At 41.6% G+C, this 11000-nt stretch overlaps 2 protein-coding genes across 4 annotated transcripts; both read left to right on the top strand.

Moving 5' to 3' along the window:
• The first annotated feature begins 1232 nt into the window (after positions 1–1232).
• Positions 1233–3737, top strand: LOC111975119 (ribonuclease P protein subunit p29). 3 transcript variants are annotated; one of them, XM_024003297.1, is made up of 7 exons: positions 1233–1371; positions 1558–1602; positions 2174–2397; positions 2534–2611; positions 2703–2764; positions 2962–3063; positions 3185–3737. In XM_024003297.1, the coding sequence occupies exons 3-7, from the start codon at positions 2198–2200 to the stop codon at positions 3319–3321; spliced, it is 579 nt and encodes a 192-aa protein (XP_023859065.1). In that variant the 5' UTR covers positions 1233–1371; positions 1558–1602; positions 2174–2197; the 3' UTR covers positions 3322–3737. The 3 variants fall into 3 exon arrangements, with proteins under 3 accessions (XP_023859065.1, XP_023859064.1, XP_070303375.1); XM_024003296.2 differs by having other exon boundaries at positions 1558–1610; XM_070447274.1 differs by lacking the exon at positions 1233–1371 and having other exon boundaries at positions 1581–1624.
• A 4577-nt stretch (positions 3738–8314) lies between these two features.
• On the top strand, positions 8315–10114 carry LOC111974556 (pleckstrin homology domain-containing family F member 2). The gene is made up of 2 exons (XM_024002343.2): positions 8315–8608; positions 8754–10114. Exons 1-2 carry the CDS (start codon positions 8409–8411, stop codon positions 9655–9657), a joined length of 1104 nt encoding a protein of 367 aa, XP_023858111.1. The 5' UTR covers positions 8315–8408; the 3' UTR covers positions 9658–10114.
• Positions 10115–11000: the final 886 nt, after the last annotated feature.

The following is an 11000-nucleotide window of genomic DNA, read 5'->3' as shown; positions in this document are numbered from 1 at the left end:
TGCAAACTGTATACACTCAACACTTGCCATTTCCCACCTGGACAAAAGGAACACCTTTGTGAGAATGCTATTCATTGACTAAGCTCAGCATTCAACACCATAGTGTCCTCAAGCTCATCACAAAGCTAAGGACCCTGGGACTAAACACTCACTTTGCAACTGGATCCTGGACTTCCTGATGGCCGCCCCCAGGTGGTAAGGCTAGGGAACAACACATCCGCTGATCCTCAACACGGGGGCCCCAAGGGTGGCGTGCTCAGTCCCCTCCTGTACTCCCTGTTCACTCTATGACTGCTGGCAGGCATGACTCCCAACACCATCATCAAGTTTGCCGATGACACAACAGTGGTAGGCCTGATCACCGACAACGATGAGACAGGCCTATAGGGAGGGTACTATTTAATGAAGCTGCCAGTTTGCGCTGTTCTGTGAAGGGAGTAGTACACAGCGTTGTACGAGATCTTCAGTTTCGTGGCAATTTCTCGCATGGAATAGCCTTCATTTCTATCAGAACAAGAATAGAATGACGAGTTTCAGAAGAAAGTTATTTTGTTTCTGGCCATTTTGAGCCTGTAATGAACCCACAAATGCTGATGCTCCAGATACTCAACAAGTCTAAAGGCAGTTTTATTGATTATTTAATAAGTACAGCAGTTTTCAGCTGTGCTAACATAATTGCAAAGGGGTTTTCAATGATAAATTAGCCTTTTAAATGATAAACTTGGATTAGCCACCAACGTGCCAATTGGAACCACAGGAGTTGAGGGTTTGCTGATAATGGGCCTCTGGTACGCCTATGTAGATATTCCTTTTAAAAAATGCAGTTTCTAGCTACAATAGTCCTTTACGACATTAGAAAATGTCTACACTGTATGTATGTCTGATCAATTTGATGTTATTTTAATTGACAAAAAAAATGTTTTCTTTCAAAAACAAGGACAAAAACTAGTGACCCAAACGTTTGAACCGTAGTGTATATTTTTCAGAATTTTCAGCTCAGCACCCCTACTTCACGCGGCTATGACCGTAAGCGTTAATATTAATGTTAATGTTAGTGTTAATGTTCAGACCAAGCATTGGGGTTCTTAACAAAACACCCCCATACAGAAGAGGCCTTCCTCCAATGTATAATGTAATGGAACAAATAGTCATGATCAAGGGCTAGGTTTACGGTATGAACGTCTCAAGGATCCCATTTAGCAATAACCATAGCRTCTCGCCGGCCTAAATCAGTGTTGCAGATGTGCGCCTGCGTACGGTAGTCCCATGTGTTGTGAATACATGCATTGCCAGTTGAGYGCTAGCTAGCTATTTTACAACTGGAGCTGTGGCTTCTATAGACATACTTGCATACCAGGTGAAATATGGAGAGTGAGTATCCTAATCTGTCTTTTTTAAACGAACTATTACTCACATGAATCCATTCGTTGTTCATTATTTAAAGATTAGCTAGCTACACGTTTACGAACGTTAGCATATGTGTTGTTCCTAGCTACATCTCACAACATTCGCTAAAATGCTAACTGATAACATAACATTTGTTCTCTTATCTTCTAGGACTCGTGCAGGCTAGCCTACCTCCTGATCAGGGACGCATTCTGGGTATAGTGGTGGGTATCCTACGGTACTGATGTGATACTGTTGTGTTAGCTATCATTATGTAGCCAGGAATTAGGTTGGACACAACCTGAGACAGGCATTTATAGAAAGCCTTCCACTGCAACTAGGTAGTCTGCTGTTAGGATCTAATCACAGACACTCTTTAACATATTCACCATTATAAACTGGGTGGTTAGCAACCGAACCAATAGAATGAACGACCAGCCGGCTTGGGTAGCAGCCCGAGATTTGTGTTGGAACTATATKTTGTGGAAGGATGTAATAGTATGAGTAAATTCATACTATGTCAGTCATTATTTGAATATTTTGGTAACCCGTTGTATAAAAGTGATAATGCTTTCGAAGCCAGTGTTTGGAGGATATATTGGCATGGTTTTCCGGCCCTCTACTAATATATCCTTCAAACACCAGCTTCTCAGGCATTATCACTTAAATATGCTGTCACATAGCCTAGCTGTTTTCAGTTGTGCAGACAAGCTAGCTACATAGCCTAACTAGCCTGTTAGTTATAGTTGTCTCGTGATAGGATATGTCTGTTCTGGTGCCCATACAGTCTCAGAGTGATAAGCAGGCGGAGATGTTCACAAATGGCTTTCTGAAGAACAGTTTACCGGGTTTGAGCAAGAAGGAAATCGGCGACTTCATGCTTCGCAAGGCTGTGGTTCTAAAGTATGCGAAAAAYAAAAAGGAGAAGAAAAAGAAAAAGAAAGCGAAGGGTCTCACTGCTAAACAAAGGAGAGAGATGAAGYTCTTTCAGCTGAAACCAGAGCATCAAAAGTTTGTACATGCTTTTTCCTCGTAGTAGGACTAAATATGTTGTTTACACTGCTCCGACATGTAAGAGGTTTACGTTCTAATAAGGCGTATTTCATTTTTTTTTTTTCACGCTTATTATTATTTTTTATCTCTGTAGATATGAGCTTTTCTTGCCCTTGCATGAGCTATGGAAACAGTACATCAGAGATCTGTGCAACGGATTGAAACCAGAGAGGTAAGAAATGCATTGTGTTTGGTTCATGTAGGACAAAGCTTTTTGTATGGCTAGAATGTTAAATCCTAATAAAATGACATCTATGTTGAAGCAACCCACAGACAATTCAGCAGAGGCTGTTGAAGGCTGATTTTCATGGTGCCATTCTTACAGGTGAGAGCTTGTTTATTTGGTCAAAACACTTTTGCTGTTACTGTCACTAATCGATGCCAGTCTTGAGGATCTTATTTAGCACATCTATGGCACATTGTATATAATTTACATTTAAGTCATTTAGCAGACGCTCTTATCCAGAGCGACTTAATCATGTCTATGTAATGATCACCAACGTTTTTGCATGTGTGAAACAGTGGCGAGGTCCAAATGCCCCTCGTATGTAGGCACCACAGGAATCCTAGTGCAGGAGATGAAACATGTCTTCAAAATAATCACAAAGGAGGACAAACTGAAAGGTTTGTACGCCACATTTCAGTACCTTTGTTTAGGTACTCATTAAGTCTGCTGTTATTGAACTTTTTTTCCAACTGCCAAGCTGACATTCTATTTTCTTCCTTCTCTCTCCGTTTTCTGCAGTCATACCCAAGCGAAACAGTGTGTTTGCCGTGGAGATTGATGGCTTTGTCTCCCATATCTATGGTAGCAAGTTTGAACTCCGCTCCAGCGAGCGATCGGCAAAGAAATTTAAAGTCAAAGGAACCATAGACCTGTGATCCTGTTGGAGTGTAGTAATGAGACTGAYCTCAAAGGACAGAGAAGTAAACAACTCCTGTCAGGATCTATAATAAGGACTATCACCATCTTCAATTCTTATTTTCAAGTTATACGGGAACCTCAGCATCTGTTTTGGATGCAAGTCCTGTTCTATAGCATTTTGTACTGTAGCAAAGACAGAAGACCTGACAAACTCAAAGCAATCAAAACATAGTTGTGATTTAGKGAGCATTTGTGTTGGTATTTTCTTTTTTTGTAAACGTATCCATTGATTGGTCAATGATTCAATTCTTTTACATAATTGTAAATGCATTATGATCTGTTTTCAGTTGTTTTGAGCAACACTACCTATGTCCACAAGGTGGCACTAAATCAATCTGCTTCAATGTATGTACAATAAACATCTATATCTATACATTTTTGTCAAATGACAGATTACATTTTCTTGATCACCTAGTTTGAAGTAACACAATGAGTTTCAATACAATGATACTACGTGTGTGGAAACTGAAAATGTGCCTGTCTTTGGTATACAAGATGCTTGATTTCTTGATCATTTGGGAATTTCCTAGTTGGTCAACTTTTTGCGAGGTACCTGTTGTATATTGTTGGTTTGGATGTTGGTTTGTCAATTGAAGTTACGTAGGTACTAGAAACATTGCTGACCTGAAATTTTCATTTGGTAGTTGAGTTGCATTGACAAGTAGGTCTCTCATTGTTGGCTTTTAGATAGCTCATACACTGCTCAAAAAAATAAAGGGAACACTAAAATAACACATCCTAGATCTGAATGAATGAACTATTCTTATTAAATACTTTTTTCTTTACATACAGTGGGTAACTGCTGCTTTCATTTTCTGCTACAACAATCACACAAATTATCAATGGAAATCAAATTTATCAACCCATGGAGGTCTGATTTGGAGTCACACTCAAAATTAAAGTGGAAAACCACACTACAGGCTGATCCAACTTTGATGTAATGTCCTTAAAACAAGTCAAAATGAGGCTCAGTAGTGTGTGTGGCTCCACGTGCCTGTATGACCTCCCTACAATGCCTGGGCATGCTCCTGATGAGGTGGCGGATGGTCTCCTGAGGGATCTCCTCCCAGACCTGGTCTAAAGCATCCGCCATCTCCTGGACAGTCTGTGGTGCAACGTGGGCGTTGGTGGATGGAGCGAGACATGATGTCCCAGATGTGCTCAATTGGATTCAGGTCTGGGGAACGGGCGGGCCAGTCCATAGCATCAATGCCTTCCTCTTGCAGGAACTGCTGACACACTCCAGCCACATGAGGTCTAGCATGTCTTGCATTAGGAGGAACCCAGGGCAACTGCACCAGCATATGGTCTCACAAGGGGTCTGAGGATCTCATCTCGGTAACTAATGGCAGTCAGGCTACCTCTGGCGAGCCCATGGAGGGCTGTGCGGCCCCCCAAAGAAATGCCACCACACCCATGCCTGACCCACCGCCAAACCGGTCATGCTGGGGATGTTGCAGGCAGCAGAACGTTCTCCACGGCGTCTCCAGACTGTCACGTTTGTCACATGTGCTCAGTGTGAACCTGCTTTCATCTGTGAAGAGCACAGGGCGCCAGTGCGGAATTTGCCAATCTTGGTGTTCTCTGGCAAATGCCAAACGTCCTGCACGGTGTTGGGCTGTAAGCACAACCCCCACCTGTGGACGTCGGGCCCTCATACCACCCTCATGGAGTCGTGTTTCTGAGACCGTTTGAGCAGCTGCTGGGTTGTTGCCCTCCTACGGCCTCCTCCACGTCTCCTAAAGTACTGGCCTGTCTCCTGGTAGCACCTCCATGCTCTGGACACTACGCTGACAGACACACAAACCTTCTTGCCACAGCTCGCATTGATGTGCCATCCTGGATGATCTGCACTACCTGAGCCACTTGTTGGGTTGTAGACTCCGTCTCATGCTACCACTAGAGTGAAAGCACCGCCAGCATTCAAAAGTGACCAAAACATCAGCCAGGAAGATAGGAACTGAGAAGTGGTCTGTGGTCACCACCTGCAGAACCACTCCTTTATTGGGGGTGTCTTGCTAATTGCCTATAATTTCCATCTGTTGTCTATTCCATTTACACAACAGCATGTGAAATTTATTGTCAATCAGTGTTGCTTCCTAAGTGGACAGTTTGATTTCACAGAAGTGTGATTGACTTGGAGTTACATTGTGTTGTTTAAGTGTTCCCTTTATTTTTTTGAGCAGTGTATTTGTTTCTTTATTAACCATGAGTATGATTTTGTCAACTTTTTATGCTATTACAATAATGAAAACGGAGTAATTGAATTTATATATATTTTTTAATCAATTTAATAGACAAAGCATTTGCTGTCTGTTTTGTAAAATATTGTAACATTTTATTTCCCAGTAAAACGCCTATCCCTGTTCTAAAGTAGTGTGCCGACGAATGAGATATTTCGTTGTTTGGGCAGGGGGGTGTGTATGAGACCAGCTGGAAGGGAACAACTTAATGTCATCACTTCCTTCTTCACTGGGACTTCAAATATGCTTTCTACTCTTTCTTTTCACAGGGTGTAAGGTCTTGGTCAAGAGGGCTGGTGTATCAGTCCGTGCAATGCAACCTCATTTGATGCAGCAAAAAAGCATACAATTTATTCAACCTTGTATGTGTAATATTCAAGTCCACTGTTTCTTGCATGCATGTGCTATTTTTATTTTTTCTGCCCTGGTGACTTGGCATTCCATGCTAAAGAATAGCCACACTTGGACATATTTTGGGGTTTTTTCCCTCATAAAAAAACCCACAGGATGCACATTAACCAGATTTCACAATTTTTTGGTTCTACTTCTGTATTCTTGTGAAGCTTGTTAGAAATCTCTCATGTTTGTCATGGTATAATGGCCGGTAAGAGTATTCCTTGAAACAATGTCTTCATCTTTTTCTCCACCTGTACAGTCTTTGCTGTATTCTGCTCAACCAGACAGACAACATTGGGGTTGTTTTTTAAATGTTGGTTGTTGACAGACAGTTGATGATGGTCTGTTTTAAAAATAGAATGATGCCTTTTTGGTAAACATCAGGCACAGTTCAACTGTACTTTCATGTAGTGTTTTTTCTACTGAAAAAAAGGCCAACCCTGTTAGCTGTAATAACTCTTGCACCTAGTTCAATGATACACACGTTTGAGCTAACACAATTACATCGTTTACTCATTCTTTTGGTGAGATGGAGATAGTTGTGTTTAAAGAAGATATGGCCTCTGAAAATGGSCCGTTTGTGCGTTTGCTTTTTTAATCTGCGTGTTCCATCATAAGGTGGCCTGAGAAGATCACMTATGATTGTTTGAATTGTGATGTCATGACATTTTTCAATGCTTCCCTATCAGAAGTTGGTCTTTGTGTAGGCCTATGTCCTAGTTTATACAACATTCCATAAGAGTGATCCATCAAGAGAACACTTTCTCATACTACCGAATATTTGTGGTTTTCCCCAGAGCGAGAATCTGGTCAACATGCAGCAAAATCATTTGTGATTTTCCATTCAATGCTGCTTTTCAATTATAGCAAGTTCATTGTTTTGTTTTTCAGTTGCAACTAGCTAGTATCACTAGCCATCATTATATTCCTATAATTTATAGCCATGCGATTTTTTCCCTATCATTACATTGTTATTAATATTTCTGCTTAAAGCTGGAATCCCTGGTTGCTACGTACATTTTTGGACCTATAAATGAATGATACACTTTGAACGGGGTATGGTAGTAGGTGCCAGGTGCACCGYTTTAAGTGTATCAAGTACTGCACACTGCTGTGTTTTTCACTCAACAGTTTCCTGTGTTTTATCAAGAATGGCCCATCAAAAGAGGTTGTAACTCAATATTAGGAGTGTGTCCTAATTTTTTGTACACCTCAATTCATCAGAGCATGGACTCTACAAGGTGTCAAGTGTTCCACARGGTGCTGGCCCATGTTGACTCCAATGCTTCCCACAGTTGTGTCAAGTTGGCTGGATGTCCTTTGGGTGGTGGACCATTCTTGATACACACGGAAAACTGTTGAGTCTGAAAAACCCAGCAGCATTGCAGTTCTTGACACAAACCGGTGCGCCTGGCACCTACCATACCCCGTTCAAATGCACTTAAATATTTTGTCTTTCCAAAAGGGCTTGTAAGTAAGTGTTAATTAAAAATATATATCTAAAACTAAAAAAACGAATAGTTAAAGAACAGCAGTAAAATAACAGTAGCYAGGCTATATGCAGGGGTACCGGTACAGAGTCAATGTGTGGGGGTACAGGTTAGTCGAGGTAATTGAGGTAATATGTACATGTAGCTAGATTTAAAGTGACTATGGATAGATAATAACCAGAGAGTAGCAGCAGTGTAAAAGGGGGGAGGTGGACAATGCAAATAGTCTGGGTAGCCATTTGATTAGCTGTTCAGGAGTCTTATGACTTGGGGGTAGAAGCTGTTAATACTTTTGGACCTAGACTGATTGAAGTGGATTGAACAAGTGACTTCAATAAAGGATCATAGCTTTCACCTGGATGTACCTGGCCAGTCTATGTCATGGAAAGAACAGTTCTTAATGTTTTGTACACTCATACCCATTGATTCTTGAAGAATTATAAATGCCACATGAGTTTGGGTCAACTGTTGTTTTTTACTCCAGTGTTTGTAAGCAATGTAAATGTAAACAAACACTGTATAGCCTCAAAACATGGTAACAATGTTGATATCATGGATGATCAGTCCTTGCATCCATAGCCCTGTCTATGAATTTGAGAGTGTTTACACTTCTCCAAAGCCCATCCCTCAGCTTTTTACCAAAARACTGGCGGGATGACAGCTTTGTTATTGTTTCAATTAAGGATGCTAGCTCTAATGCTGTCCAACGGGGTTTCCTGTATTCATAGTCCTAGTCATAGAATTTGCAAATACAATACTTGTATTTACTGTAATTTAAACAGGATCCCTATGCCCCGAGTCACATCCCTTCATGTTTGAGAATCTGGTCTTGCCTGTTTTCCCTCGTTCTAATTGCTCTCTTTCTCGCTCTCCCCTCTTTCTCTCTCTCCGCGTCAAGTTGTTTTGGAACTCCCCATGCCGTGCGACTCAACAGGAAATGTGAGTTTCACATATAAAGGACCTCTCGTGGCAACTCACTCTTCATTACCGAAACGACTACTTGACACTGACAAAACCTACTGTATGGTGGTCAAACGGGAACTAAGCGATTTACTACCGAGACATAGACTGCTGCAGCGTAAACAAGATATTTATCACAAAACGGAGAGTAAAAGGTACAATCGACTATTTCTCACYATACATTTATTCGATCATTAGTGACATAGGCCTACCATTTCAGCTCATGTTTAAATCTTAATGTTATTTTTTGTTATTTCAATTGTATTTACATTTTGTGAATGTTTTGTTAATTTCCTGTAGTGGTGTAATCCAGCTCATCATGGTGGACCAGCTGGCTTTCACGCAAGAGAACAGAGAGCGGATCCTGGCGGTGGAGAACTCCTTTGGCCCCTTTGGGAAGTTTCTGTTCAGACCTGYCCGGGTCTTGATAGGCGAGGGGCGGCTGATGAAGCTGTGTCGACGCCGCCCACAGCCCAAAGTATTTTACTTGTTTAATGACATTTTGGTCTACGGTAGCATCATCCTTCATGGACACTGGCACAAGAACCAACAGATAATCTCCCTGGAGGATATCCAGCTAGAGGACCTGGAGGACGGGGTCAGCATGGAGAACCAGTGGCTGATCCGCACCCCAAGGAAGTCATTTTACGTGTCAGCTGCCTCTGCTGAGGAGAAGCAGGCCTGGATGGAGCACATCGAGGACTGCAGGTCCAAGCAGCTGCAGCATGCCGGCTGCCAGCCCGGATGCACCTTCGCCACCACCTGGATCCCTGACCGGGCGTCCGCCATCTGCATGCGCTGCGCTAAAACGTTTGGGGTCAACAAACGTCGCCACCACTGTCGTCGCTGCGGCTTCGTCGTCTGCAACGCCTGCTCCAAGAACCGGGCCGTAATCTGTCACATCTCTACTAAGCCTGTGAGGGTATGTCGACTGTGTCACCTCAGTCTCCAYGACCACGGGGCGCTGACCCAGGACGAGGTGCGTTCACAGGGGGACAGCGATGGGAGGAACTGCTCTGATGAGTACGAACTGGTCATGCCTGAGTACGAGGCGACTATCGACGATGAGGCAGATGAGCGGATAGATGAGCACGCACCACACAAGTGGGTTGAGTCTCAGATCAACTCTTGGTCCCCGTATAACTATTTAAAACCGCACCATCAAAGTCCCAATCTCACTGGCTTGTCAAACCACTTGACTTGAATTGGATTGACTTTTGGACAATGTGAGAGGACACTGAAAAGTATTTACTGAATGAGTATGTGGTGAAGAAAAGTGTCAAATCAAGACGTTACATGATCACATGTAATGATAAATATTGTGCAAATATGAACACTACTGGATCAATATATTCCTGTTAATATACCTTTGAGTGTATTGTGGAGCTTATTTGTGTTATCCGTTTGATAAATGTTAACCTGTATTATGCATTGTTGACTGTCCATTATACACACACGAAGCATCTTTGTTTACATGAAATATTTTGCACTGAATACTTTTATATTCATCCTATACTTATCTTCTTTAAAAAAGGCATGTGGACTAAGATAATGTGCCTATATTGTGTACCTGTAATTATAACTCTAAATGACAATACCTATGCTTCTTTATCACATTCATATCAACCATTTACCTGTAAAATAAAATATTTTGATAGCAACCTTTTGTCATCCTTGTCCTGAACACCTGGTAAGACTGCTTGTTGACCTCCAAACAGCTGTAATCAAACTATTCAGTGCTTAGTGTTACAAAGTCCAGCAGACACATGAAACAGTCCTGGGGTAACAGGTGCAGTAAATAAGCCTTTAGAGAAAGTTCTTGCATCACTTGATTTTCCTAACTCTAGTGTTGTCATTGGCAATACTCAGGCCAACTGCCAATTACATTTTGGAAAGAACTTATTCAAATGCAACATGTCTATCATTAACACTTTATCTAGAAGTCTTTGCTAGGTAAAGCTCCGCCTTAGCTCACTGGTCACCATAATACCCACCCGTAGGAGGAAAAAAAAGTTGCTGAAATTGGAGACATATCTCCCTCACTAACTTTAAGCATCACCTATCTGAGCAATTTACCTATCGCTGCAGCTGTACACAGRCCATCTGTAAATAGCCCATCCAACTACCTACCTCATCCCCATATTGTTTTTATTTACTTTTTTTGCACACCAGTATTTCTACTTGCACATCATCATCATTTGCACATCTATCACTCCTGTGTTAATTTGCTAAATTGTAATTACTTCGCTACTATTGGCCTACTTATTGCCTTACCTCCTTACTCCATTTGCACACACTGTATATCGATTGTTCTATTGTGTTACTGACTGTACTTTTGTTTATCCCATGTGTAACTCTGTGTTGTTGTTTTTTTGTCGCACTGRTTTGCTTRATCTTGGCCAGGTCGCAGTTGGAAATGAGAACTTGTTCTCAACTGGCCTACTTGGTTAAATAAAGGTGAAATAAAATTAAAAATAACACTTCATAGGCATTTCAAACAAAATCAGTTTAAATCGTCTACTGTCTAAAAGGTTTTTCAACGAAGAT

Source organism: Salvelinus sp. IW2-2015, linkage group LG15, assembly GCF_002910315.2.
Source record: "Salvelinus sp. IW2-2015 linkage group LG15, ASM291031v2, whole genome shotgun sequence".
Taxonomy (NCBI): Eukaryota; Metazoa; Chordata; class Actinopteri; order Salmoniformes; family Salmonidae; genus Salvelinus; species Salvelinus sp. IW2-2015.
This window is presented reverse-complemented; position numbering and strand designations above follow the sequence as displayed.